Raw genomic sequence first — 27,500 nt, forward strand, 5'->3', positions numbered from 1 at the left:
CACGCATGCGCCGTCTCGCTCACGATGAACAGTGCGAGTGAGGTACCTGGCATGGGCTCCCGCTCTGATTGGCTGAGGACTCGGGGGCGTGTCTCTGGGGCGTTCCTACCGGAGACGACACTCCCGACGTAGAGGCGGAACGGCCGAGCTTACAGGCAGCTTTCGGTTCTGAGGAGGCAAAGAGAAAACGGGGCCAAGATTTTAAAGCTGGCGCAGTAACGCCGCCTTCTGGACAAACTGTGTTGTCATGGCAACGGCATTCAGTCAGATTCTACATTACTACATTACAGCCAACGCGCTGTTTGCCTTGAGTCACCTGAGCTTCCACTCCCCAGCATGGTGGTGGGACTGATGGAGGAGCGGCCTAGACGAGTGGGCGTGGCACATTGTCCTGAGGGCGTGTCCCAATCCTGCACTTTTGGGGAGGAGCTACGAAGAGCTCGTTCTTTACTGTCAATGCTGTGGCTCCTGGTCTTCCCTTCAACTTCACACACACACACACACACACATTAGTGTAGTGTGAACAGATGTTTAAGTCAAAATGTATTAAAAGCCACTGTGTGTGTGTGTGTGTGTGTGTGTGTGTGTGTGTGAGAGAGAGAGAGAGAGAGAGAGAGAGAGAGATTAATTATATGTGACTTTGCCTTAGGCTCCTTGGCATTTTCACTGGCAATTATCTTATCTTGCTCAGCTCTCTCTCTCTCTCTCTCTCTCTCTCTCTCTCTCTCTCTCTCTCTCTCTCTCTCACTCAAACACACACACACACACACACACACACACACACACACAGAATTTTGCTGATCAGAGTTAAGTAGAGTCAAGAGCATGAACATGAAAGTCAGATAGAGAAAGTGAGAGCAAGAGAGACAGAACAGGGCGAGAGAGAGAAGGAGAGGGAAAAGAGAGACCGAAAAGAGAGAGAGAGAGAGTCAGACAACAGTGGGAGAGAGGCATAAGAGAGAGAGAGAGTCAGACAACAGTGGGAGAGAGACATAAAAGAGAGAGAGAGAGAGAGAGAGAGTCAGACAACAGTGGGAGAGAGACATAAAAGAGAGAGAGAGAGTCAGACAACAGTGGGAGAGAGGCATAAGAGAGGGAGAGAGAGAGAGAGAGAGTCAGACAACAGTGGGAGAGAGGCATAAGAGAGAGAGAGAGAGAGTCAGACAACAGTGGGAGAGAGGCATAAGAGAGAGAGAGAGAGAGAGAGAGAGTCAGACAACAGTGGGAGAGAGACAGAAAGATAGAGAAGACAAAGAAATGCAGGCAGAGAACAGTGAGAGAGGAAAAGAAAGAAAGAGATGAAGAAATGGACAGCAAAACTTTCCAGAAATGAAGAAGGCATGACGTCCTGGTCATTTTACAATGTTTTATTCTTGGACGTTTGCTTTAGTTGCTAACGTTTAGAACATGAAGAGAGAGAGAGAGAGAGAGAGAGAGAGAGATGGATAGGTGGATATGAAGAAGGTATAACCTCTTTAGAAAAGCCATGTTTTATTCTTAGAAGTTCTCTTTACTCCATATTCGGTGCAAAAGTGATTATTGCTGTTACAGCAAAAAATTGTCAAAAATTTGAGAATTATTATTATTATTATTATTATTATTATTATTATTATTCAGTCACTACACTACACATGCACTTACAGCAAAATGACCACATGGTGTCACTGTATAGCCTGTGTGTGTGTGTGTGTGTGTGTGTGTGTGTGCAAGCTGATTTACTAACAGGATCTACAGGGGATTGCATTTTATTATTTAAATGAGCAAAATCGTGCGGAAGTGTTGTGCAGCTTTGGGTTTGCTTTAATGAATATGCAAATCAGAGGAGTTTCTTTCTAAAAGCACAAAACCTTGATATTTATGCAAATAAATTGATTACATGCCCACAACGTGATTTGTTTTAGTCACCTCAGGCGCCTAAAGGACTTGACTCCGCCCAGGTAGGACTTGCCTGGAATGCTGGGACAGTGTGAATATTAGCAATACCAATATACAATTACACTATTATTATTACCTTTAAATATATTAGCTGAAAATATGTGCTTATAATCTGACTCAGGTTAGCTAAAATGTTCCCCACAGATTATTATGGATTAGCACTAAAAGACAGAGAGCTAAACTAACACGTTCAGATCTTGGCGTCCTGTCAGTGGTTAAATGATGCTATGCGCTGGTGTAACCTGCACTGACCGGACACATATACACATCTCAGAAGAGACTATGAGGATTCATACCTGAGAAAAGTTTCTTGATGATTATAACCTTGTAGTTTGTGGGTACGTTCATTACGTCAAGGACGTCGTGGGACTAAACGCCGAGGTCCTTCCGAGCTAATTTCCGTAAACTCGTTCGTGAACGGAACAATGCTAGCTAGCTAAACGTGCCCGTTCTAAACTCCTCAGTAAGAACGTGAATCTATCTAGCATTAGGTTTGTTCAAGCAATATAAATGAAGGATGTTAGTAATACTGATACAATAGTTAGCAACTTAGCTGAGATGAAATGGACGCTGCAAAGATGGAACGATTATCCCTCCTGTTCGCCTGTAATCACGACCGTCTTCTGTTGCGTCTATGAACGCTTTTCCGACTCGGACACCCAACAGAACCGGACGTTTTAGAAAACAATCTTAAAAACGTACGCTTAAAAATCACTTTAACCTTTCACTGTATTTTAGCAACCAGTAACACAGTATTACTAAACTAACTAGCTACCTGATTTAGTTAGCATACTGTACAAGAATGTTAGCTGCTATAATAGTAGCCCTAAACCAGCAGTGCGTGACATGACTGAATATTTACACACACAGCAATACAGATTAATATATCATACCTGCAGTAAAAACCTTTGCTAACAGCATTGGTTGTCGAGGTGGAAGGCTAGAAACCAGGTGTACATGCACGGAAACATCCTATGCTGCACGATGCATTTGAAGCATCTTTAGTAACTGCCTGGTCAGGGTCATGACGGTTTAATTTTGGCTACTAGTTTGTTTATGTTTCAGGGAAAAACTGAACTGGAGTGATGTAGCTAAGTTGAGGAACTGGAGTGATGTAGCTACGTTGAGGAACTGGAGTGGTGTAGCTACGTTGAGGAACTGGAGTGATGTAGCTAAGTTGAGGAACTGGAGTGATGTAGCTAAGTTGAGGAACTGGAGTGATGTAGCTAAGTTGAGCAACTGGAGTGGTTTAGCTACGTTGAGGAACTGGAGTGATGTAGCTAAGTTGAGGAACTGGAGAGGTGTAGCTAAGATTGAGGAACTGGAGTGATGTAGCTACGTTGAGGAACTGGAGTGATGTAGCTACGTTGAGGAACTGGAGTGGTGTAGCTACGTTGAGGAACTGGAGTGATGTAGCTAAGTTGAGGAACTGGAGTGATGTAGCTACGTTGAGGAACTGGAGTGATGTAGCTACGTTGAGGAACTGGATTGATGTAGCTAAGTTGAGGAACTGGAGTGGTGTAGCTAAGTTGAGGAACTGGAGTGGTGTAGCTAAGTTGAGGAACTGGAGTGGTGTAGCTACGTTGAGGAACTGGAGTGATGTAGCTAAGTTGAGGAACTGGAGTGATGTAGCTAAGTTGAGGAACTGGAGTGATGTAGCTAAGTTGAGGAACTGGAGTGGTGTAGCTAAGTTGAGGAACTGGAGTGATGTAGCTAAGTTGAGGAACTGGAGTGGTGTAGCTAAGTTGAGGAACTGGAGTGATGTAGCTAAGGTTGAGGAACTGGAGTGATGTAGCTACGTTGAGGAACTGGAGTGATGTAGCTAAGTTGAGGAACTGGAGTGGTGTACCTACGTTGAGGAACTGGAGTGGTGTAGCTAAGTTGAGGAACTGGAGTGATGTAGCTAAGTTGAGGAACTGGAGTGATGTAGCTAAGTTGAGGAACTGGAGTGATGTAGCTACGTTGAGGAACTGGAGTGATGTAGCTACGTTGAGGAACTGGAGTGATGTAGCTACGTTGAGGAACTGGAGTGATGTAGCTACGTTGAGGAACTGGAGTGATGTAGCTAAGTTGAGGAACTGGAGTGATGTAGCTAAGTTGAGGAACTGGAGTGATGTAGCTACGTTGAGGAACTGGAGTGATGTAGCTAAGTTGAGGAACTGGAGTGATGTAGCTAAGTTGAGGAACTGGAGTGGTGTAGCTAAGTTGAGGAACTGGAGTGATGTAGCTAAGGTTGAGGAACTGGAGTGGTGTAGCTAAGTTGAGGAACTGGAGTGATGTAGCTAAGTTGAGGAACTGGAGTGATGTAGCTAAGTTGAGGAACTGGAGTGATGTAGCTACGTTGAGGAACTGGAGTGATGTAGCTAAGTTGAGGAACTGGAGTGGCTCCACGTTTGCGTTTATAATCGAAAAGCATTCTGCCGTCCAGACTGTTTTGAAATTTCAATAATCAAAGAGATGTAAATAACCCAACCATTAGTGACTCCTGAATCACCCGATCAAATCAGATGTGTCGAATCGGATATAATTCAAATGAATGAGGCGAAAAAACGTCTCCGTTGAATGTGAGGCCGTAATGCATTAGGTTAATAGAACCTAAGTCGGTACTAATGGGAATAAGCAGGTTAGGAGGTTACTGTGTATGAAAGCCTTTTAGGAAAGTAGAGCCCCCTTTACAAAGCAAGAACTCTTTTCCGCCTGTTTTGGAGGTGCCTGTGTTCATCACTGACATTTTTTGTGTGATGTCACACGTCACATTAGCGGTTAATGGCTAATATGAACAGCAGACACTCAGGGCTTTAAGAATTTGCAGTTTTTCATGAGTTTTTCTGTTATTATTTTTTAAATATGATCATTTTATCATTTACAGTGTCAAGATACTCTACACACAGAAACCCAAGAGTGTTCTGACTATTCTTAAAACAGACTCGGGGTGGTAAAATAATTCATTAGTTTATACTGATTCAACCACACAAAGAACCGTCGATATTACCGAAAGGATCAGCTTCAGGGTTATTTCATGACTTGAGTGATTATGAATTAGATAAAAGAACTGCATCCGAGTCTGAAATCCAACTCTCGATGACTTGCTGAAATATGAAGTTAAACTGCATGAGCAGTCTACGTGGTCAGTGGGTTTATATTTAATGTGTCCCCTCTGTCCCCCTCCCTTGTCTCCGTCTCTCACTGGGGACCTATTAGTGATCACATTCATCATGTCCTTCATTCACTCCGAACGCATTAAGGAAATTGCTTTACTGACAGATGAAAGCTTTTCAATTATTTCAGCTGCCCAGAGTCTCTGCTCTGTGTGTGTGTGTGTGTGTGTGTGTGTGTGTGGGTGGGTGTGTGGGTGTGTTCATAACTTCAGTATGTATAGTGCTATTGTGTTTGTGTTTAGCACGGACCAAAATGGAGGCACTTTTATGCTTAAAGTGGCTTACGCAAAAGTATTATCGATATATTATTTATAATGTTCTTATTTTTATTAGTAAGAGTGAAGTCAAAGCACGAAACGTTCTAATACACTTGTTTACCTGGCCAAACGGGTAGCCTGATCATTATAAATGAAGAATTAATGGGAGCTACAAATAATAAAACACATTCAGCTGCCAGATAATATCACTGTTCTCAGAACTAAGACGTGCCGTGGAATTACGGGACGTATCCTCTGTGAGAATCGACAAAAGCGTATTTCAGATAACCGCTACACGTCAAAAGATCCCAAATTATTTAAAATAAATAACTAGCACTAAAACAGGATGAATTGCGATTTACAAAGAAATACAGTGTGAATTACGTCGCGTGCGAAGTAAGGAGAGGAATATAATAATCTAATATAAAACTAAATTTCCCCTGCTAGTATTAAGACACCATTTTAAGATCGTGAGGAGTAATTGTGATAAGCTTTCTCCTTATTAAGACTGAGTAAATTGTACAAACGTGACCTAAAATAACAGAAACAGGCTTCCAAAAATTGAATACCTGCCCTTTGGTTGTATGTATATATATATGTAAATATCTGTGGCAGCTTGCACAGCTGCCCACAGCACTGACAGGATTAGATACACAGAATCAAGTGACTGCGTACACACACACACACTCTTTCTCACACTCACACACACACTCATTAGCATGACTGAGAGAGAAAGAGGCAGCAGAGGTGCAGTGGGACATGAACTTTGGTCCTTCAGTCTGCCTGGGTCAGTAGTCAGAGAAAGATTAACAGTGACAGTTCTACTAACGCTGAACTGACTAAATATCAGGGGCAGGTGGTAGGTGGTGTAAATGAGCTAGCATGGCATCCACGTCAGATTATTTGCTGATGCCTTTTGGGGAACCAAGCACAACAGCACCATTGTTGACACCTTATATGATATAATGATATAATGCATTGCCTAACCCTAACAGCTTCATTTGTCAAGCTCTTGATAGATTATAGTTTTTAGCCTCCCATCTAATATCATCACCAGCCATCACGTCTAATTGCATAATGTATTCACTGTCATAGCCAAGAACCAGTCCATAACCCTGCTGCAACACAATCCAGAAGTAACGCCATACTAAAGCATAGAAAGACTAGGATGTTAGATAGCAGATTGTTAGAATTATTGTAGTAGTGTTTTTACATCTAGAGTACATTAGATGGATCATGATCGCTATCTGCTGCTACTGTCAGTGACATCATTAGTGGTGGTCATATACGCCCATGTCACCATGATGTTATGAGATATCAAACTGCTTATGGTTCCCTTACATGTACTATAATAAAGGTTATCAGTCCTGTTATAGTTCAGATGGATGTAAAAACCTTGAAACTGAAGCTGACATTGTAATCTTTAACATCATAGTCATTGCACAAATTGTGATTGAAAAGCAGGTATAGGTTTAGGTTAGGAGTAGTGTGGGGGGTAGGGTGGTTTAGACTTAGAGCTGGGGTTTAAGGTTAAGGTTGGAGTTAGAATATGTTTTAAGGTTGCGGTTTTGGGTTAATTGGGGTTGGGTTAAGGATGGGAGTTAGTGTTGGGGTTGAAGTTAAGAGTTAGGGTTGGGAGTTATTGTTGGGGTTGAAGTTAAGAGTTAGTGTTGGGAGTTATTGTTGGGGTTGAAGTTAAGAGTTAGGGTTGAGGTTTAGGGTTAAGGTTGGGAGTTAGCACTGGGGTTGGGGTTAAGAGTTAGGGTTGGGAGTTATTGTTGGGGTTGAAGTTAAGAGTTAGGGTTGAGGTTTAGGGTTAAGTTTGGGAGTTAGCGTTGGGGTTGGGGTTAAGAGTTAGGGTTGGGGTTTAGGAATAAGGTTGGGAGTTAGCGTTGGGGTTGAAGTTAAGAGTTAGGGTTGGGGTTTAGGGTTAAGGTTGGGGTTGGGAGTTAGCATTGGGGTTGAAGTTAAGGGTTGGGGTTTAAGGTTAAGGTTGGGGGTTAGCATTGGGGTTGGGGTTAAGAGTTAGGGTTGGGGTTTAGTGTTAAGGTTGGGGGTTAGGGTTGGGGATTAAGTTTAGAGTTAAGGTTGGGATGTAGGGTTAAGGTTGGGGTTTGGAGTTAGTGTGCATTCAAATCAATCAGATAATTTAAGCTTTTACGCAACAGAGCATTATTGTTTTTAAAAATAAAACAAGTCTAACTTACTCTCACTGAACTCCTTGTTCTTGCACCCTCCGGAGCCTTTCCTCAGCATGTTCTTGCTAGAGGAAAACAAGTTGCTGAATTCGTCCAGTGGACTGGTTGGTGTTCGACATCCACGGCCTCCTGACCCTGAACTAGACCCCCCTGATCCCCCTGATGCAGTGGAAACATTTTGCATTGATCCACCATAGATGCTGGAGGAGTTTGAAAGACGTCCGCTCTCATGAGAGCCGTGCGACACTCCGGAGGCACTGCGGGGAATCGTGCCAGTCAGCAGAGCGTCGTATGGTGGTGGACGTTTGAGGGTGAGGGGGGTCAAAGAGCGGCCCATGCTGATAGGGGATGGGCATGCAGAGTGGCTGCGAGGATAACCATGAGCCGCTGACGAACCACCACTTTTGTATAGAGCTGATGGTAGAGGTGGAGCCGAGGAACGTCCAGACACTGTTATTGTATGCGTAGATGAAGAATCTTTACTGTCTAATGACTTCTTATGGTGATGATGATGATGGTGATGATGATGATGGTGATGGTGTTGTTGCCCCAAAGACTGCTGTGCTGGCAAGGGTTGACCAGAATCAGCAGTTGTTGGGGAAGAACCAGGTTTGACATACCCAACGTTCTCTATCATAGGAAGTTTGGTGACATCCAGCGGAGTAAGGGGAGATTCATCAGAGTTTGGAGAGCATTGAGCGGGTGCAGGGGGGAACACTAACAGGGGAGGCCTATGAGTCAGTAAGTTAGGAAAGGGGGCAGGTATGTCACAAAGTGAGCCACGAGGGACTGATGATCGCGTTAAGTCCATATCTGAAACCGCAGGAGCTAGGCTTGGGTCCCAGCGTGCCTGGACATGCTCAGTTGATAGGGCAGCTTCTTCATAGGTGGGGTATTTCATCTCCTCATACACGCTCTCTCCCTGATCGTCCTCTTCATCAGCATTACCCCCGGTAAAGTGGCTAAAGTCACGTAGGATATTTCCCACCATCTCTATGTAGACTGGCTCCGCTTCCTCATCAGTGTCCAAGGCGGGGCTTTGATTCTGGGACATTGACTTCTTCTTCTGCCGCCGAGGCAAAGACGCGGACTTGAATTTGATGCCATGGTTTTGGATGTAGGACTCATCGAAGGAGGTGCTGAGCTGAGTGTTGGGGTTGCGCTTAGGTTTGGGCGGAGGCATGCGACGATATTCCTCACTGCATGGACGACTCTTGGACGCTGCGGAAAATAAAGCTGCAGTATCAGTAATAGTACACGTCACTTCAGTGAGCAGCATAAGGAGTTCTCTACATCCTAAATTCTTTATAGATCATTTCTATGTCTGAAAATAATCGATGACGCAGAGTTACTGTTATCACCCTAAAGTTCCTCTTCTACTACAGCAATGTCAACACTCCCCATTTTTTATTTGTTAAAGAAATACACATAAGAACATAATTCATAGCATCATTTTTATAGTTACATTCTCTCTTTTTCATGTTACAGAGAAACCACAAAAGCACAAAGTTACAGCCTTGTACAGATTAAAGATACCTCTGACTGGAACAAAACACTTACACTGGAGACTCCTTCCAAAAAACACTAAATAAATCTGTTGTTGTTAGTATAGAAACAATAACTTACTAGAATTCACTAGCACTGTGTTGTAATAGGTATTAAAAACATTTTATTCTTAAAAGAATGAAAGAATTCTGTTCGAGGGGGTGGATTAGTGGTTAGCACATTTGCTTCACACCTCATGGGTTGGGGGTTCAAATCCCACCTCCTCCCTGTGAGTGTGGTGTTTGCATGTTCTCCACGTGTTTCTGGGGTTCTCTCCGGGTATTCCGGTTTCCTCCCCCAGTCCAAAGACGTGCGTTGTAGGCTGATTAGGATTTTGAAATTGTCCATCGTGTGTGAATGAGTGTGTGTTTTTTGCCCTGTGATGGGTTTGCACACCGTCCATGGTGTCCCCTGCTTCATGCACAGAGCCCCCGGGATGGGCTCCAGGCTCCTCATGACCTTGTGTAGGATAAGTGGTATGGAAAATGGATGGATGGATGGATGGATGGAATTCCGTTGGATGTTAGCATTGTGATGAGCGATCGGCTTTTATCAGCTGTGTTGCTTTTATTTTCTGTTCCACGTTACACAGCGTTTGGGTTCATTAGTGTCATTGAGCACATAATAGTGTTTGAAGCTTCATGCGTTTGATCTTTTCGACTTTTTTATTCGCCCGAGTACAGTAGCGTTGTCGTGTTTATGCTTTTGAATTGAACAGAATGGAATTGAACATCCTGCTTGTGGTTGTATTCGTTATCACATTAACTGGAAAACGAATTGTGTTACACTTTATGCGAAGTGAAAGGGTTATCGTGTGTGTTGGGGGTGGTGGGTGGGGTGGTGGTTGAGGTGGGGGGGGTTGGCGGGCGAGCGACCATGACAACAGAATACCTACAGCAAAAACAGAGTCATTTGAGACAGAATATGAATAGAGTGTAGAAAGTAGGTCATTTGTCAATGAATTCTGCTCTGAGTTTATCAGCTGGCAGACATGTACGTAAGCTCTCTCTCTCTCTCTCTCTCTCTCACTCTCTCTCTCTGCTCATCTCCCCACACACATCCCCCAGTCAAGGGCACCCTGACTAACCTCTCTTTTTAGGGACTGCCAATGCAGTGTATGTGTGTTATGTAATCACATGGGCTGCAGGGATGTGCATCAGCTGAGCACTGGATCTCAGTGACGCACTCATTGAAACAGACACGACAACATGCTTTTATTAATCCCCAACTGAGGGAGGATTGAAGAGGAGGACTGCAGTGCCACACCCATAATAAAGCCAAAGTAAAGTGTCACACCCAGTTTCACACATAGTCCTGAATCCTGAGTTCTCTGATTTACAGGTATGACACGTCTTGTGTCACAGCTCCAATGTGTGCTGTATACACAGAGTCTATCCGATGGTTATGACTCTGGAAGAGGTTCCTAAAAAGACCTTGTAAATTACGCTGTCTCTCGCTCCAGAAACGAGGTCATGACATACTTTTTGGTGGTTTATTCTGCTTCTTGGGGAGGCTGTGAACAGCTGTTTGTGTGCATCTGTAATATCACTGGCTTGATAGATGCTATTTGTGTGTGTGTGTTTGTGCGTGTGCTATCAGCAGCTAATTCCTAGAAAGATTTCCCTGTCAAAGATTTGTTTTGACAGTCCAAATTAGACTTTTTTTCTTATAAATTGTTCCTTGAGAATGCTTATGGTACACTGAGATCATCCATTTGATTGCTCAACATATCTCAGATAATCATGTAACGATTTACGGAACCTTAAAGAGAGATGGTGCTCGGGTAAAAACCTTAACACCGACCGGTAAGACACGAAGAGCTCATCAGAAAGTCTGGATGTATTGAGTATGCTTGTACGTTGTTGGGTGTCGACATCTCAGGGGACCTCTAATGTGCTACCAACACCATTTCCCACGTAGCGCATGCTAACATTGCTCTGCGGTATGCCGGTAGCACACTGTCAGACGATAAAGCTCCACAGCAGGTCATCCTGCAACACACAGAAAATCATTGGACTCCAGCGTCCAGCCCTGAAGGAGCTCTATGACGCATGCTGTCTGAGCAAAGCAACCAGCATCTTCAAAGCTTGCACTCACTCCTGTCATCATCTGTTTGCACTTCTGCCATCTGGCAGCGGTTTGTGCCTACATCTCCAGACTCGAGAACAGATTTCCCCCCTGCTGAATCATTCTTTTATTAACCCTTGCTGAACTAGAACCCTGCCTCACACAGTCCACACAAAATCCCCTCAGTAAGAGGCAGTTCAGTGGTACTGAGAGTTGATGAAAGAGGTCAGAGGAAAACGGCCAAACGGGTTCGAGCTGACAGGAAGGCAACGGTAGCTCGAATAACCACTCTGTACAACCGTGGTGAGCAGAAAAGCTTCTCGTGATGCACAACACGTCAAACTTTGAAGCAGAAGACCACATGGGGTTCCACTCCTGTCAACTGAGAACTGGAATCAGAGGCTACAGTGGACACAGGCTCACTAAAACTGCATAGCTGAAGACCTGGAGGTAATAGCTAATTGGATAATTGCATGAATGAACAGGTGTACAGTTGACTACCCCAAGTTAACCAGTTGAAATTTGCTTGAAGACCCGTTTACCCGTTGTAGGAGAGCAATTACAAACTGCAACTTCTCCTCAAACGCAGCATTAAAGAAAGAAGAGAGGAGAGAGTACAGGGAAAGAGAGAGATAGAGAGAAGGATGAGATGTTGGCTTCCGTGCAAATGAAAATGCCAGAAAACACAAAGGCAGAGCCAGTTACTTACAATTAGACTAAGGGCCAAAACATACCCTATATATCTACGCAAACGCATATGCTCCGAGCTACTTAAAGTACGACTTCATGCACCGTTGCATTCGGAAAAGGGTCACAGTACAATTTATAATGCATGCGCGGCAAGCGCAGAGGCTAGTTTCTCTCCACCAACGTCTATACGATACGCCATTGGCTCTGCACTCCGATCAACCAGCAATGGAATGTCTCTAGCAAGAAACGTGAGAAACTAGAAACGGCTTCAGGATAGATTTGTTCGGGACAAAAGGTGAAGGGATGTCTGTAGTGGGGACGGTGCGAGTAGCTAATCTGGCTATTCTGGAACTGCACGGATACATTTTCTCTGGATTTTAAAAAGCACTGTACTACCAAGTGTGCTACCATTTCATGATTCAGCAATGTTACTTCAAAGATTTAAACACACTCTGCAGGTCGCCCCCTTGAGTACTGAGCATTATAACCACCACAGCAACATATGTACAACAGGAATGTTATGGATGGGTGTTCTTACCCTAATTCTCTCTCTCTCTCTCTCTCTCTCTCGCTTTCTCTCTCTCTCTCTCAGAAATAACATGTGCGATTGAAAAAAAAAAGACTTTATTTCCTCTCAAAACCTGACAAATTCATTCCAGCTGTATAAGAGCTTCACAGCTTGCATCCAAGATGAAAAAGCAACACAAGGCAATGGAATAACTCAGCCTGAGGCAAGTCAGGATATAAATATACAACATGCAGTCCCCTCAAAAGTATTGGAACAACAAGGCCAATTCCTTTTGTTTTGTTTTGTTTTGGGTTTGAGATCAAAAGATGACTGATTAGTAATTTCATAGTTTCCTGATATTTACATTCAGCTTGGTTAAACAACTGTGAACGTGGCACCTTGGGTGGCAGACCACACAATTCTGATCTTCTATTCTCTCGTAGTCTTCTTTTGAGCTCAAACGCAAATGTCTTAAGTGTACAACAAAACCAAAACAATTGGCCTTGCCGTTCCAATACTTTCGTATATTTCGGGACTGTATATTCGTTTTTGACCAGATCGCTGCTTCGGCTGAAAAAGCACAATGTCGTTTTCAGATGTCTCAGTTATCTCAAGCTAATCCGTAAATGTTGGCACCCCTATAAATAGTGTGGTCCTCTTCCCATATCATTTACATATTTGTGTCCTGCTTTATCTGTTCTGTTTAAATTCAAGGGTAAGTATAGTCTGGAGTTAGAGTTAAAGTGTGTGTATTTGGGAATGAACATGTGCTGTAGTGTGTGCGTGGGTGAACAGTGAAAGTGTAAGAATGAGATGGTGAAGTGCTTGAAATAGCTCCGCAGTCTGGATTCGGTCCAGTGAAGCACTAATCTGATACAGGACCCAGTGGATTCAGCCAAACCGCTTACAGCACACTTTTTGGGAGACATTCATAGATTTTTAATGTTCTGAGGCTGTGTGTGTGTATGTGTGTGTGTGTGTGTGTGTGTGTGTGTGTGTGAGTGTGAGTGTGACAGAGAGAGCCTGACTTCTGCTCTGCCTTCTCCTAGAAACATTCCCCATGACCCATGACTCATGATCTGTGTTATGCTGTGATTCCGTCAGCGGTCAGTTCCCAGAACGACATGCTGACCCAGAAAATCGCCCACACCAACAATTACCCCTATTCATATCAATATCAATTGACCAATAAGATCGACTGGAGATGGCAGAGTGACCACTCAGAGCTGACCTTGTTCTACCGTGCCACTCCGGTAAACCAAACTTAAACGTTAAACTGTTTTATTTGAGAAAAAGCAACTATTTTGGTTTGAATAAAACATCTGAGCTCAACTCTTAAAGCACCCCAGCACTCAAAAGATCGTTATTAAACAAATGGATCCTCTAAGATGGCGGGTTTGGTCGAGTAAACACCACAATCATTAAAAAAATAAAAAATATCTATTTGAAAACAAGAATTTTATACTACATGTAAACAAATTCAGGAAGGTCAGATTGTGATATCACAACACGGCAGCCAGTCACATCCGATATGTAAATGAATAGCGCATCACATGGTGGAAGTTAGGTATGGCTAGATACGCTAAGGAATGATCCCGTGTTGAATGCTCGATTCTGATTGGTCAGAAGGTGTTGATCCGTTTCCTACAACAGCAGCTCTGAGAGTCGCTCTGGCTTTGAGGTTTGTATTAATGCACTCGCTTTTATAGTAACAACATTCACAGAGATTTGTAAGGGATGTTCAAAATATGCATGCGAATGTTGATTTTGTTTATTTTTTAGTAGCTGTTTTTATTTATTTTTGGAAGGAGTCTCCAGTGTCAGCAACGATATGAGAGAGTCAATTAACTGACGTATAACAATTTATTGTTCTAGACGATCGTTTCGTAATCGTTTAAAATGACACGACCAGGGTTAATTAATATGTCAGTATTCACACTGTAGGTGTTCATCTGAAAGGACACTTACCATCACTCTTATCCATCTCCCTCACTTCCTTGCCTGCAGTGAGGGTGGTGTTGACCGTCTCAGACGAGGTGCTCAGTTTGGTGTTGGGGTCTCGTTTGGGTTTGGGCGGGGGCTGTTTACGTAGGGTCGGGCTACCGCCTTCCTCCTCACTGCCTCCCACTGAGTGCAGAGACTGGGAGCGTACGGTGAAACCTGGCCCGCTCGGCGCCGTAAGCCGGTCCTGTGGAGCCGGCATCGTCATGAAGCCCATGCGGAAATGTTTACCCGTATAAGCCCCTCCATCTGCCACCCCAGCCACCTCCTCGCCCATCCTATAGAGACATATGCAGGTAATCAGAATGTCAGAGAGAGAGGGACAACAAATACATTTGATTTAAAATGAATTTGTAATGATCCTGAGATAAAACAAAAAGTAGTCCCATATTCAGAGTTGGCGAGTCCGAACTTCTAAAAGTTACATCAGTATTTGTGTAGTTGGTTATGCAGGTACTTAAGCCATTCAAATTATTAGCGTATAGTTCTTGCCTCTGATGTTGAGAGAATTTTATTGAGTTGAAGAGTCAGAGATGAGTTTGGCTGAAAGGGTCTCGGAGCGGGGTCCATGAAGCCTCACTAGGAGGTTTAAGGTTTATTTATTTACTTTATTTTATTTATTCATTGTATTGAAATTTTGTTCCAGTGCTGCCAATCACAACCCACCGTTATCAAAATCGTACTAAATGTCAAATTGGATCGAATGTATTACATCAGTGGAAAGATCCAGAACAAAAACCTCTATGGCTCCGGGAAAAATAGCCAGATTATTTGAGAACCCCTTTGAGTTTAAACACAAGCACTTGCCTTTAAGCCTGGGGATAGAAAATGCAGAATGAAGATGGAAATAGAGATGGAGATGGGAATAAACACAACTCAGTATACTGTGTTTTAGGAGCTAAATAACACGTTTGTGAAGCCGTCGGCTGTTGCCAGGTTGTGTGGAGCAGGTGGCTGGAAGAAAAAACACCAACAACACGACACTGACAAAGGCTCATTGGGTCAGAACCTACATTTGTTTATAATATTAAAGTAGTTGGTCACAAATGTACTCCGGCGTATACCCCAGCAAACAGGGGACGTCCCCACGGACGATGCGAATGACCACTTAGGTCTGCATTTGGTCTGGTTTATAACGATCGCTGGAGGACATTCTGGGGACGTCAGAGGATATTAAATCATAACACTACTGAATGTGCTCATTTCAGCGAAAGTCCCCTAAGTGTCCTGAATGGCTGCTGGCGTTCAGGGGACATTTGTAGAGGCCATTTAGGGGATGTTCTGGGGACCTTTTTTGTCAGCTGGGGCATCCACAGCATAATTAGCTGAAATGCAGAGTCATCTCCAAAGATCCACATTAAAGCTTGACTGTATTGACAAGTGCAGCTCAAATCACATCATTAACTTTGCTGCTGACAAAACTGTAGTGGGCAACAGTGATGATTCAGCACAAGACAAGCCGTGGAGTGGTGGGCTGGTGGGCTAGTGGGGTGTTGGACTGGTGGGCTGGTGGAGCGGTGGAGCGGTGGACTGATGGGGCGGTGGAGTGTTGGGGCGGTGGACTGGTGGGGTGTTGGGCTGGTGGACTGGTGGGCTGGTGGGGCGGTGGAGCGGTGGACTGATGGGGCGGTGGAGTGTTGGGGCGGTGGACTGGTGGGGTGTTGGGCTGGTGGACTGGTGGGCTGGTGGGGCGGTGGAGCGGTGGACTGATGGGGCGGTGGAGTGTTGGGGCGGTGGACTGGTGGGCTGGTGGAGCGGTGGACTGGTGGAGCGGCGGGGAACAATTTCTCTCTTAATGTGCCTTTTAGTGATCGTTGACTTCATCATGGAGCAGAGGCGGCTTGTCTGAATGGGCTTAGCTCCCTGTCTTTCAAAGATAAAAAAACCCATCAGCATAAACTTAAGACAAACGTTTTAAAAGGGATTATTTAGGATTTTTCCACCAAAGGAAAAATACACTAAATGGTATGAAGAAGCGAGGCTGAATTCTTTCTCGCTCAGACTGTAGATGCATATGATCTGCATTTGAGCTGATAGATTACTTTTCTTGATGATATTTTCCACTCGTACATCCATAACATGTCACCGGCAGTAATCGAGAAGGTGCAGTGAATGTGACTGAGGTGGATTATTTCCTCTAGCATCACTAACGGCTTCCGTTTTGGAGACGTTCCACAACATTAAAACCTGTGTGTCATTATTTAATTCATAAAAACAAATGATCTGTGCTGTGGTATAAGAGTAAATAATAAAACGCTTCTAAATGAAAAATAACCAACGTCATTACGACGGCGTGTCCCATCGTGGATTATCGCCGACTTATCCATTCAAATGCTATGAAAATAAACATGAATGTAAAAACACGTCAAGTCAACGAATAAATAAAGTAAACGTCATTTCACACACGTGTGTGTCTGTGTGTGTTTGTGCTTTAAACTCGATATCTTGTTCCTGCTGTAGTACAAAGTGAGAGAGAAGTGAAACAGAGCAACAAAACCAGAGGCAATCTATTCTTGAAATCTATTCTCCCCTCAAGTGGTGTTTTTTTTCACCACCCATTCATCTACACATCTATCCATCACTCCATTAGAGAAAGAAAGGGAGAGAGAGAGAAGTGTAGAATCAACGGACAACAGAGAACAAATATAAACCCACAGAAAAATTATGTCTGAAGCTCTCTCTCTCTCTCTCTCTCTCTCTCTCTCTCTCTCTCTCTCTCTCTCTCTCTCCCATCCTAAAGGGCAGACAGGATTTATTCACACTGGCACTAAATAAATCACACCTACACAAACACGCAAACAAATTAATTGAGTGTGCGTCTCATCCAATAAATGAAGACTGAGGTGGCATTTTATTGTCATGTCGTTTTTTTTTCACATTTCACCCGTCTCTCGTTTGCACTGTTCCTTCATGTGTCTCTCATCCTGTCTTTCCTTTTCCACGGCAATACTGGGTAGAGTGTAATGAATAGAAATTGGGGCGGGATGTGAACAACTCGGAAGTGCTTCTATTGAGGCGGATAAAAGAATCGTAAGCAGAGTCCATAGCGATGCTACGGATTCGTAAGAGAAGGACGGGTTTAATTCGGTGCGATCTGTAACCGGAGACGAAGGAAACAGGCGAGGGTCGAAAGTACAACGTAACGCAGAGCTCAGAAAACAAGGCTTTTTTTTTTTTTTTTTACGATTTTACAGTGAACAGTGACATGCAAACGCGAACGAATCAAGAACTAACATAAAACAGGTGAACACAGTCAGGCAACAAAGCAAAACCAGGACAGATGTGGAAACAGGACTAGGACAGAAACCAAAACAATCATGAGCACACGGTGTTTGTTGCAGTGCAGGTGTAGGTGTTAACATAATGGGCTTCACTGCGTTGTGACACTACTGCAGTGTTGTACCTATAGCACATGCTAACAAATCCCCTCACATGCTACACTACACGAATCAGCCGAGGTTTGGCGATAGAGCATGTGTATACTTGGCAGATTTATACTTTCCGGAATCAGGAGGTATGTGGAAATGTTGACGAAACTGAGCAAAGTCGTCATATACATATAATTCCTGCTAGAACAATACGCACAAACCGTCACCTCGGGATTAAGACAGAAAATAAAGATGCTAGCTAGCTATATCGTTGCCCACTTTCTGGGGATTCATAAACTTTTTCGTTTGCCCTTAGTCAGTGTTAATGCACTTAACTTGCTACGTCTCATAGCTGGCGATAAGTTATTACATTACTTTAGCTACCGCATTTTAGCTAGTCAGTTAGCTTTCTGTGCAACCGACTTGCACTGGAGCTTAGAATTGTGGGTTAGCTAATCAATCGGTCACTTGTCCGTCCCTGATGTATATAAGTTCAGGTATCTGTTCAATTTACGTTCCCTCTAGGCATGTGGCTATGTGGTGCAGCAGATCTTTGCTTATCCTTAGCACAACACATTGCAAATGGAATTTAAACATAGACTCTGACTCTTGTGTGTTCAGCATGTAATATAAGAGTGTGTTAAATATTTCAGAATGTGTCCATACTGAGATTGCGAAGGTTGCTGCCTGCGTTCTCAGTGATATGGATTGTGGGTAAGGTATTGACGTTGTACATGGAGGAATTGACTTGCACTCTGCTGATGTAACCACAGTTTCCCTCTGGTGAGGCAATGCCTCAATCCCCAAAGCGTCTATTCATCTCTCCGTTACTATCAGCACCAGAAAGGCCTCGTCCATTTATCACACTCTTTAGTGTGTGACGTGAGTCTGTTCCTTAAATACATTTACATTTTCATGTGCTGCTGTGTACATTATCACATCTTTTCAAGTGCAACATTAGGCTTGAGTGCCTGCAGCGATGGAGCTAATAGCCTAGAACAAACCATACCATCTCTCGGTTTCTATCACTCATGCACTGTCTCTTTATAAATATTTCAACATCATGGTAAGTAGTTACAGTGCCATGCGTAAGTATTCAGCCCTTGAACTGGAATAGAACTGGAATTAATTGGGATTAAGGAGGAATGACTAAAAGAATAAGATTTCGCAAGGACAGGAAGTGGAAATGAGGTTCCTCCGCAGGGTTGATAGGGAGCCTCAGGGTGTTGGAGAACCTCGGAGTAGAGTTACTGCTCCTCTGAATTGAGAGGACTCGGTTGAGGTGGTGACAAGCATACCGTCTTGTTGGCTCCCAGTAGGAATCTAACAGACGTGTCCCACTGGACCCTGGGGCACACCCAGGACCTGCCAGAGAATGCAGTCATGCTGTTGTACTAGCTACGTTGTCACACCCTGAAACCGTGTCCGAACGAAGTAGGGAGGAAAGTGATCATTCCATCCATCAGTCCCTCCAGGATCGCAGAAATGAACGCAAAATCAAGCAAACTCTGCAAGGACCTTGCAATTTTTTACCGCAGATTTTCCGCAGATTCGGCCAAGACGTGTCGCGTGTCATCATCGCAACACAATGCGCATTCGACTCACGTGCGTCGAATACGAGTACAGCTAAAACGTTTACTCGTTTACCGACAAACATCGCCGCGAAAGAGCGCGCAAAACTATTTCGTGCGAGTGCGATTTTGCCAAGAAAAGATAGATTAAGTATGAAAAAAAAAGTGCATCTTCCTTTTCCAATGCCTGGACTTTTTGGGACTAGTTTCAAGACTTGTGCAATTTGTGACACATAGTTGGCCTGGAGATTTTGCTGAGACCTGGTAACCCTGCTGTGGTGTGAAAATGCACACGCTGCAGTCCAAACGTCTGACACAGTACTGGAGAGAAAGATTATGAGAAAGCATTAGATCATGCGGTTTATTTTAGGTTTCCTTTACTGGGGTGCTGTTTGGAACCTGACTGACAGGCTGTCTGCAATGTCACGAGCCAGAATGAGCCAACTTTGGATTGAGGATTAATAATAATAATAATAATAATAATAATAATAATTCGGAAGAATCCATTAAAAACCCATACAACGGCTCCTTACGACCCGTTAATGACTGCTACTTATCTCAATTCAAATGAAAGCCATCATTTTGTTAATTATCTGTCAATCCGTCTCACACTCGCTCTGTCACTACACACAAACTCATACACGAGTACAAGATTGAAGGATTTGACACTTTTGCTTTTTCATTTCTTTTAAAATGCCGTCTTTGTATGAGATTGCTTCTCATTTTTGGTTGTTTGAAAGAAAGAAAGACAGAAAGAAAGAAAGACAGAAAGAAAGAAAGAAAGAAAGAAAGAAAGAAAGAAAGTAAAAAAAGAAAGCACTGATTTATTTCTCTTCTCTTTAATTTCTGACATTGAGTCAGGTGGCATATGAGTGTGTGTGTGTGTGTGTGTGTGTGTGTGTGTGTGTGTCTGTATGTGTGCGCGTATACCCTCATGAGGGTGTGGAGCAAGCTAAATATAGAGAGGAGAGGCTGAAGACCAAGCCCACTGTTGCCATGGCAACTCAGCCCTCTGTCTCTATAGTAACGCACCCCTTCCAAGCCTGATGAGGTATGACTTTGACCCTCTCACTGCCAGTGCGTGTGTGTGTGTGTGTGGGTGTGTGTGTGTGTGTGTGTGTGTGTGTGTGTGTGTGTGTGTGCCATCAAGCACTTATCTGGGATCATCTCCAAAATGTTCTTAAAGATGCATTTCATAATATGTGGTGTGCAAACCCTGATCCCAGACCTGCTCTTCCAGCCTGATACATAGCCTCCTGAATGGTCTGAGTTTCTCAGAACAGTAAAGAGTGTGTTAGTGTATATTAGCCATCATTTCATCCAGATGCCATGTTTTTTTTGTTTTTTTTTCCCCAACTGCGTACGATTCTCTACAGGCTACACTAATAAACCATCACAGATGTTCCAAAATGCGATGCTACGTCTGGTCTTCAATCAGGCAAAACATTCACACGCCATTTCCCTCGTAAAAAGGAAGGAAATCTAACTCTCCGAGCTTGTGATGCTACCGTCACCTGGGACGACGTCTAAATCCAGACTGAATTTTGTGCTTTTCGTACAATTCCACCCAAACCCTCTGACGGCTAATATACACAACGCTATACCAGGAACCTCCCAAAAAAGGGGTGTCGTCATCTTCCCAGCATGTTGGACTTACACAAATTTAGTGCTTTTCAGAATGAAGAGAATTTATATATATATATATATATATATATATAGAGAGAGAGAGAGAGAGAGAGAGAGAGAGAGAGAGAGAGAGAAACAAGCACCAGGTGAGAGGTAGTCAAGACAAAATAGCGAAAGTCTTTTGAGTTGTAAATACTCGGAGAAGTACCCCTTTCACCCCCTTTTTATTGCTAATCACTGGAGATTCAGTGTTTAGAAACTATCACCGTCATGTCTACATTCATCTGCAGAAGTATTTCTATTTTCATACATTCTCACTGGACGTGACCCCCCGCCCCCTCCCCCATACCCTCTCCTTAATGAATAAACCCTAGAACCGCCCCTGTTCATGAATAGTCATTACGATCGTGTTAATTTCCCATAATTTTCCATATTTCTCTCACTTTACCAATCTATTCTCATGACTTGGCCGCCTTGCCTATAAAGTAGCTCTTCATTTCACACTCGTTTACAGTGGACTCTAATAATAACGAGACGAGGCCAAAGAAAAGACTCTGGCATTTTCACACATCTGCAGTAAGATGCATCCGCACGCTCCCCGATGCCGTTTTGTGGGCGCAATTCATGGCGCTCTATTAAAAGATGCCGTTTAAACACCATACGGGAGGGCATAAAAGTTAGCGAAGGGTGAAAGAAAAACCTATCGCTGGCTGCTTTTGGTCATTGGAGCAGAAGTATGGATGATTCGTACGATTGTTTATAGCAGAACGCCATCTACACGTTTTTACACCACCGCGCTACTGAAGTCTCGACTCGGACTGGATTCTTTTTCTATAATCGTGACCGCTGGAGTTTAAATCACTCATTCTGATGCGTCGGTTCGAGTACATTGATCGTTGATACAGTGACACGTTCTGTGAGAAGACTTTACTTAACACTTACGGAAGGAGTCTCCAGCGTCAGAGATGGGAAAGTCTTCGGAGATGATCCGACTGTTTATAGCTGCTATAACGTTCAGTAAGTCATAACAGGGACTGCACTGTTTCGTGAACAATGTACAAACGTAACAATAAATGGATAAAACGTACAATGTCGTGTTAATGAATGAATGAATGAATGAATGAATGAATTAATTAATTAATCATTGCAATAATTGTTAAATCACTGTAGTGTAAGAACACGAAAACACCCCAGGACCCTAACCCTAACGCGACTCTGTTTTCCTATAACGGCATGCCTGCAAGTTTTATTGCTTATAAAAATATTTTTACTATATCGTCTTCAGATAACATTCGACAGTTGTTTGTGTTTTTCAGTTTGAAGTATTATGGTTATTTACAGTAGTATCAGACAATATTTTGGCAATATACCAGACTCCTAATAGATGTTTATTTCAATGTTGTTGCTGTTTTTTAAAAAATTTTTCTAAAATTAAAAAAAATAAATAATAATAATAATAATTTTTTAAAAAAGAAAGAAATTCATAGACTCACAAGCAGCAGCACTCATAACCATGTCTCCAAAAAACAACAAAAAACAACAAGAAAACCCCTAAGAAATCCTATAAAGCTTTCAAAAACACTTATATATAACACTTATACTTATATATATATGTATATATATATATATATATATATATATATATATATATATATATAAAGAGCAATGATGATATATGAATTAGAATTTTTTTTAAAAACACCCCTCACATTTTTGTAAATATTTGATTATATCTTTTCATGTGACAGCACTGAAGAAATGACACTTTGCTACAATGTAAAGTAGTGAGTGTACAGCTTGTGTAACAGTGTAAATTTGCTGTCCCCTCAAAATAACTCAACACACAGCCATTAATGTCTAAACCGCTGGCAACAAAAGTGAGTACACCCCTAAGTGAAAATGTACAAATTGGGCCCAAAGTGTCAATATTTTGTGTGGCCACCATTATTTTCCAGCGAACTTAACCCTCTTGGGCATGGAGTTCACCAGAGCTTCACAGGTTGCCACTGGAGGCCTCTTCCACTCCTCCATGATGACATCACGGAGCTGGTGGATGTTAGAGACCTTCTGCTCCTCCACCTTTCGTTTGAGGATGCCCCACAGATGCTCAATAGGGTTTAGGTCTGGAGACATGCTCGGCCAGTCCATCACCTTCACCCTCAGCTTCTTTAGCAAGGCAGTGGTCATCTTGGAGGTGTGTTTGGGGTCGTTATCATGCTGGAATACTGCCCTGCAGCCCAGTCTCCGAAGGGAGGGGATGATGCTCTGCTTCTGTATGTCACAGTACGTGTTGGCATTCATGGTTCCCTCAGTGAACTGTAGCTCCCCAGTGCCGGCAGCACTCATGCAGCCCCAGACCATGACACTCCCACCACCATGCTTGACTGTAGGCAAGACACACTTGTCTTTGTACTCCTCACCTGGTTGCCGCCACACACGCTTGACACCATCTGAACCAAATAAGTTTATCTTGGTCTCATCAGACCACAGGACATGGTTCCAGTAATCCATGTCCTTAGTCTGCTTGTCTTCAGCAAACTGTTTGCGGGCTTTCTTGTGCATCATCTTTAGAAGAGGCTTCCTTCTGGGTCGACAGCCATGCAGACCAATTTGATGCAGTGTGCGGCGTATGGTCTGAGCACTGACAGGCTGACCCCCCACCCCTTCAACCTCTGCAGCAATGCTGGCAGCACTCATACGTCTATTTCCCAAACACAACCTCTAGATATGACGCTGAGCACGTGCACTCAACTTCTTTGGTCGACCATGGCGAGGCCTGTTCTGAGTAGAACCTGTCCTGTTAAACCGCTATATGGTCTTGGCCACCGTGCTGCAGCTCAGTGTCAGGGTCTTGGCAATCTTCTTATAGCCTAGGCCACCTTTATGTAGAGCAACAATTCTTTTTTTCAGATCCTCAGAGAGTTCTTTGCCATGAGGTGCCATGTTGAACCTCCAGTGACCAGTATGAGGGAGTGTGAAAGCGATGACACCAAATTTAACACACCTGCTCCCCATTCACACCTGAGACCTTGTAACACTAACAAGTCACATGACACCGGGGAGGGAAAATGGCTAATTGGGCCCAATTTGGACATTTTCACTTAGGGGTGTACTCACTTTTGTTGCCAGCGGTTTAGACATTAATGGCTGTGTGTTGAGTTATTTTGAGGGGACAGCAAATTTACACTGTTACACAAGCTGTACACTCACTACTTTACATTGTAGCAAAGTGTCCTTTCTTCAGTGTTGTCACATGAAAAGATATCATCAAATATTTACAAAAATGTGAGGGGTGTACTCACTTCTGTGAGATACTGTATATATATATATATATATATATATATATATATATATATATATATATATATATATATATATATATATATATATATATAGGCTTTTATGTTAAATTTTTACTTCTTCAGTCTGCATTTTCTATCCGCAAACTTTTTCAGATTTAAAAGCAGTGGTATAGATGCTATCGATAAACCCAGTCTTCACAACAAAAACAAATCTGGCAACCTTGGCAATCAAGGAGCAAGCTACGATAAATGGAGACGATTTGCATAATCTAAATGAAACTGACGTAAGTGCGCGCATACCCCGATTCGGAATACGAGTAACTTTCCCTGCGTAAATACTGACACAACGTTCGAACCTGGGATCGGCACGGGAAAGTGTTTAAGTGTTTATTATTATTATTATTATTATTATTATTATCATTATTACAGCAGCAGTTAGGTAGAAATCTACAGTATCTAGGACAGATTATCCACGGAAGCAAGGGCGAGATCTGGTAATGCTGGGTATGTGTGTGGGACCATACGCATACGTCCATAGCAGCAGAACATGAGTCACTAGTGCAGAAATTTCTGAGTCAGAAGATCCAGAGACCAGTAGAAGTGTGTCAGGATCTGGCAGCAGAAATGAGGAAAAACAAAGACACACCTCTGTTTTGGATGAACCCCACAGCCATAGCAGTAGTAATATTTAATAGTAGTGATGTAACATCAAATCCAATCCTCTCCCTGTCTGTGTGTGTGTGTGTTTGTGTGTGTGTGTATGTGTGTGCGAGTGTGTGCGAGTGAGTTTCAAGAAGCTCTCTTCTTCACACAGCTGTAGAGACTCTTCACAGTGTAATGGGGGATAAGTGGTGTCATCTCCATATGAGAAAGAAAGAGAGGCGAAGGGAAAAGGGAAGGGTATTTCATTTTATCAATGAGGGAAAGAGAGGAAACGAGAGCGGAAGGTCTGGGGGAAGAAGAAAAACAGGAAGAACTGAGGGATGAGGAGGAGGAGAAGAAGAACAGCAGCACAGAAAACTGGAAGTGTTGAGATGAAAGAGAGAAGAACACGAGAAGGAGTTCAGGAGATCATAAGATTGGCTATTTGTCAAAGCAGGAAGAACTGCAGACTGTAACCTGAGATGAAAGAATGATATTAAGGAGCGAGATAAATACTCTAGAAATTTGTGTGTGTGTGTGCGTGTGTGTGTGTGTGTGTGTGTGTGTTTGTTTAATAGAGCAACAAAGCATTTGCATATTATTTACATTCGTTTGCATTATAATCCAGGCTAACCAGTGTTATTTATACAGTCTGTAGAACGTCTATTACAATTGCTTACACACACACACACACACACACACACACACACACACACACACACTTGTATACTCATCTGTCTTTATCCATGGATTCAAGAGTGTATGGTTTCAATGGTGCAGTGACACCCGCATTTCTGGTATACAGCCATATCCTTATCGATCTTTATTGCTGAAACCATCACACACACAAACACACACACACACACACACACACACACACACACACACACACACACATATACACTGCACTGACACATGCTCTTACGCCGTGCTTTGCCTGACGCAGTGGAAACTGTTCTGCATGAAATCACCTTGAAGCATAATTATGTAAAGCTGCTGCTTTTTATTATCCAGACTCTGATGAAAATCATCACACTGCAGAATAAGTCAAGAAAAATCCGAAAAACGACAACCCTCACGACTGCGAAATGGTGATTATTTGATTCCAAATCACTCGCTCGTGGTCCATTTTCTCATTCCGAGCTGCACGCCTTTAAATCCTGCGTTCGAAGCAGACTCGGAGGCTACCTCTTACCCAAAATGCACTGCGATTACGAGCGATACGCAGTCAGAACACATGGGCAGGAAACAAGAAGAGAAAAGGATCTGAGAAGAAAGTCCTAATGATCTTATCCATAAGCAGTGGCACTAAGGGTATGGGAAACACACCTACATAATTACCTAGCTTAACCCTAGGTGTAGGTGTACTACAGTCACCATTGGTGGATCTGATGGAAGCCTTGTATCATGGGAGCCTGGTTCCATCCGGAGTATCTGTGGAGTTGCTACGGTAAAGAACCTCTAGGTCTAATCGAGTATGTGACTGGCATACAGCTGTGCCACCATTAACCAGCTAAGTAGCTCACTAGCAAGCACACTGCATGTTTCAATAGCCATAGATGATCTAGCATCTGAACCGTTAGAAGGTGGATACCTCTTGATGGCCTCCTCCTGGCGTCTTTTCTTCTGGCTCTGGTCCTGGAGGTATGCCCAGTGCTGGCGGTTGCGCACTCGGTCGCTCTCGCGTGCAATGTCTGACGCATTTTGGATCACCAGCTCATCGTAGGCCCTCAAGCCGATGTCCTCTACGTAGTGCAAAAAGCGCACACACTCGTCCTCGCTGCCATCCATCTTCGAGTACAGAGAGAGGGATCACCTGCAGATAAAGAGCGAGAGATAAAACATTAAAAACATTCTTTTTAAAACAAACCAAATCATAACAACAACAGACGCTCAGTGACCCTCCTTTTGGTAATCAAATAAGCTTGGAAAGATTGACCACAGAGGATGAACGGGCAGTCACATGCGCACGTATACACTGACACCTGGATTTGTCAGGCAAGTCGTGAGAACAATAGGAACCACCAGACCTGAATACCATACGCCTACATCATGGACGTGTTCGTGAATGTTTGTCCAGTTCAAGTTTGACAGAAAGCATATCGGAGACTCCGCAAACTCTCATCAATCACCCTGACAGCACCATGGCTACACTGAAGCATGGTGGTGGTGGCATCGTGTTGTTAGGACAGGAGAACTGGTCAGAATTGAGGCGGAGATGGATGGAGGTAAATGCAGGTCTCTCCTAGAAGAGAACCTGTTCCAGTCTGCGAGAGACTTGAGGCTGTACACTACAATAGTCATACCCTCTTACACTCTAGTTCACTCTCTATCGAATTCCACACACGTTCAGGTTCAATAGTACAGATCTACCTGTGGACCAGATTGGCTTTTGGCTTTGGCAGATCTTTCACTTCCACTTCTCTTAACATAAAAAAAAATCAAATAAAATGACATACGCTGTGTTTAAAATCCCACATCCTTACCTATTTTCTTCTCAATCTTCGCTCTATCTACATTTTAATTATGTGTGTATAAACCGTGTGCCATCATCCGTCCTTCCCGATCCTTGTTCTTGAGTCATAACCGTTCTAAGGGCTGGGGCTCATTTCTTTCTGGCCCAGACTATAGG

General features: G+C 43.3%; 1 protein-coding gene across 1 annotated transcript in view; it reads right to left on the reverse strand.

Moving 5' to 3' along the window:
• Positions 1–27,500, reverse strand: part of nyap2a (neuronal tyrosine-phosphorylated phosphoinositide-3-kinase adaptor 2a) — a 39,354-nt gene that overhangs the window by 4,606 nt on the left and 7,248 nt on the right. The window contains exons 3-7 of the mRNA XM_053647399.1: positions 26,463–26,684; positions 14,327–14,637; positions 7,558–8,769; positions 317–484; positions 47–168 (exon numbers count right to left, since the gene is read on the reverse strand). Of these exons, the coding sequence (XP_053503374.1) occupies positions 47–168; positions 317–484; positions 7,558–8,769; positions 14,327–14,637; positions 26,463–26,659 (2,010 nt within the window). The 5' untranslated portion in view covers positions 26,660–26,684. The remainder of the gene's footprint in view (positions 1–46; positions 169–316; positions 485–7,557; positions 8,770–14,326; positions 14,638–26,462; positions 26,685–27,500) is intronic.

Source organism: Ictalurus furcatus, chromosome 17, assembly GCF_023375685.1.
Source record: "Ictalurus furcatus strain D&B chromosome 17, Billie_1.0, whole genome shotgun sequence".
Classification (NCBI taxonomy): Eukaryota; Metazoa; Chordata; class Actinopteri; order Siluriformes; family Ictaluridae; genus Ictalurus; species Ictalurus furcatus.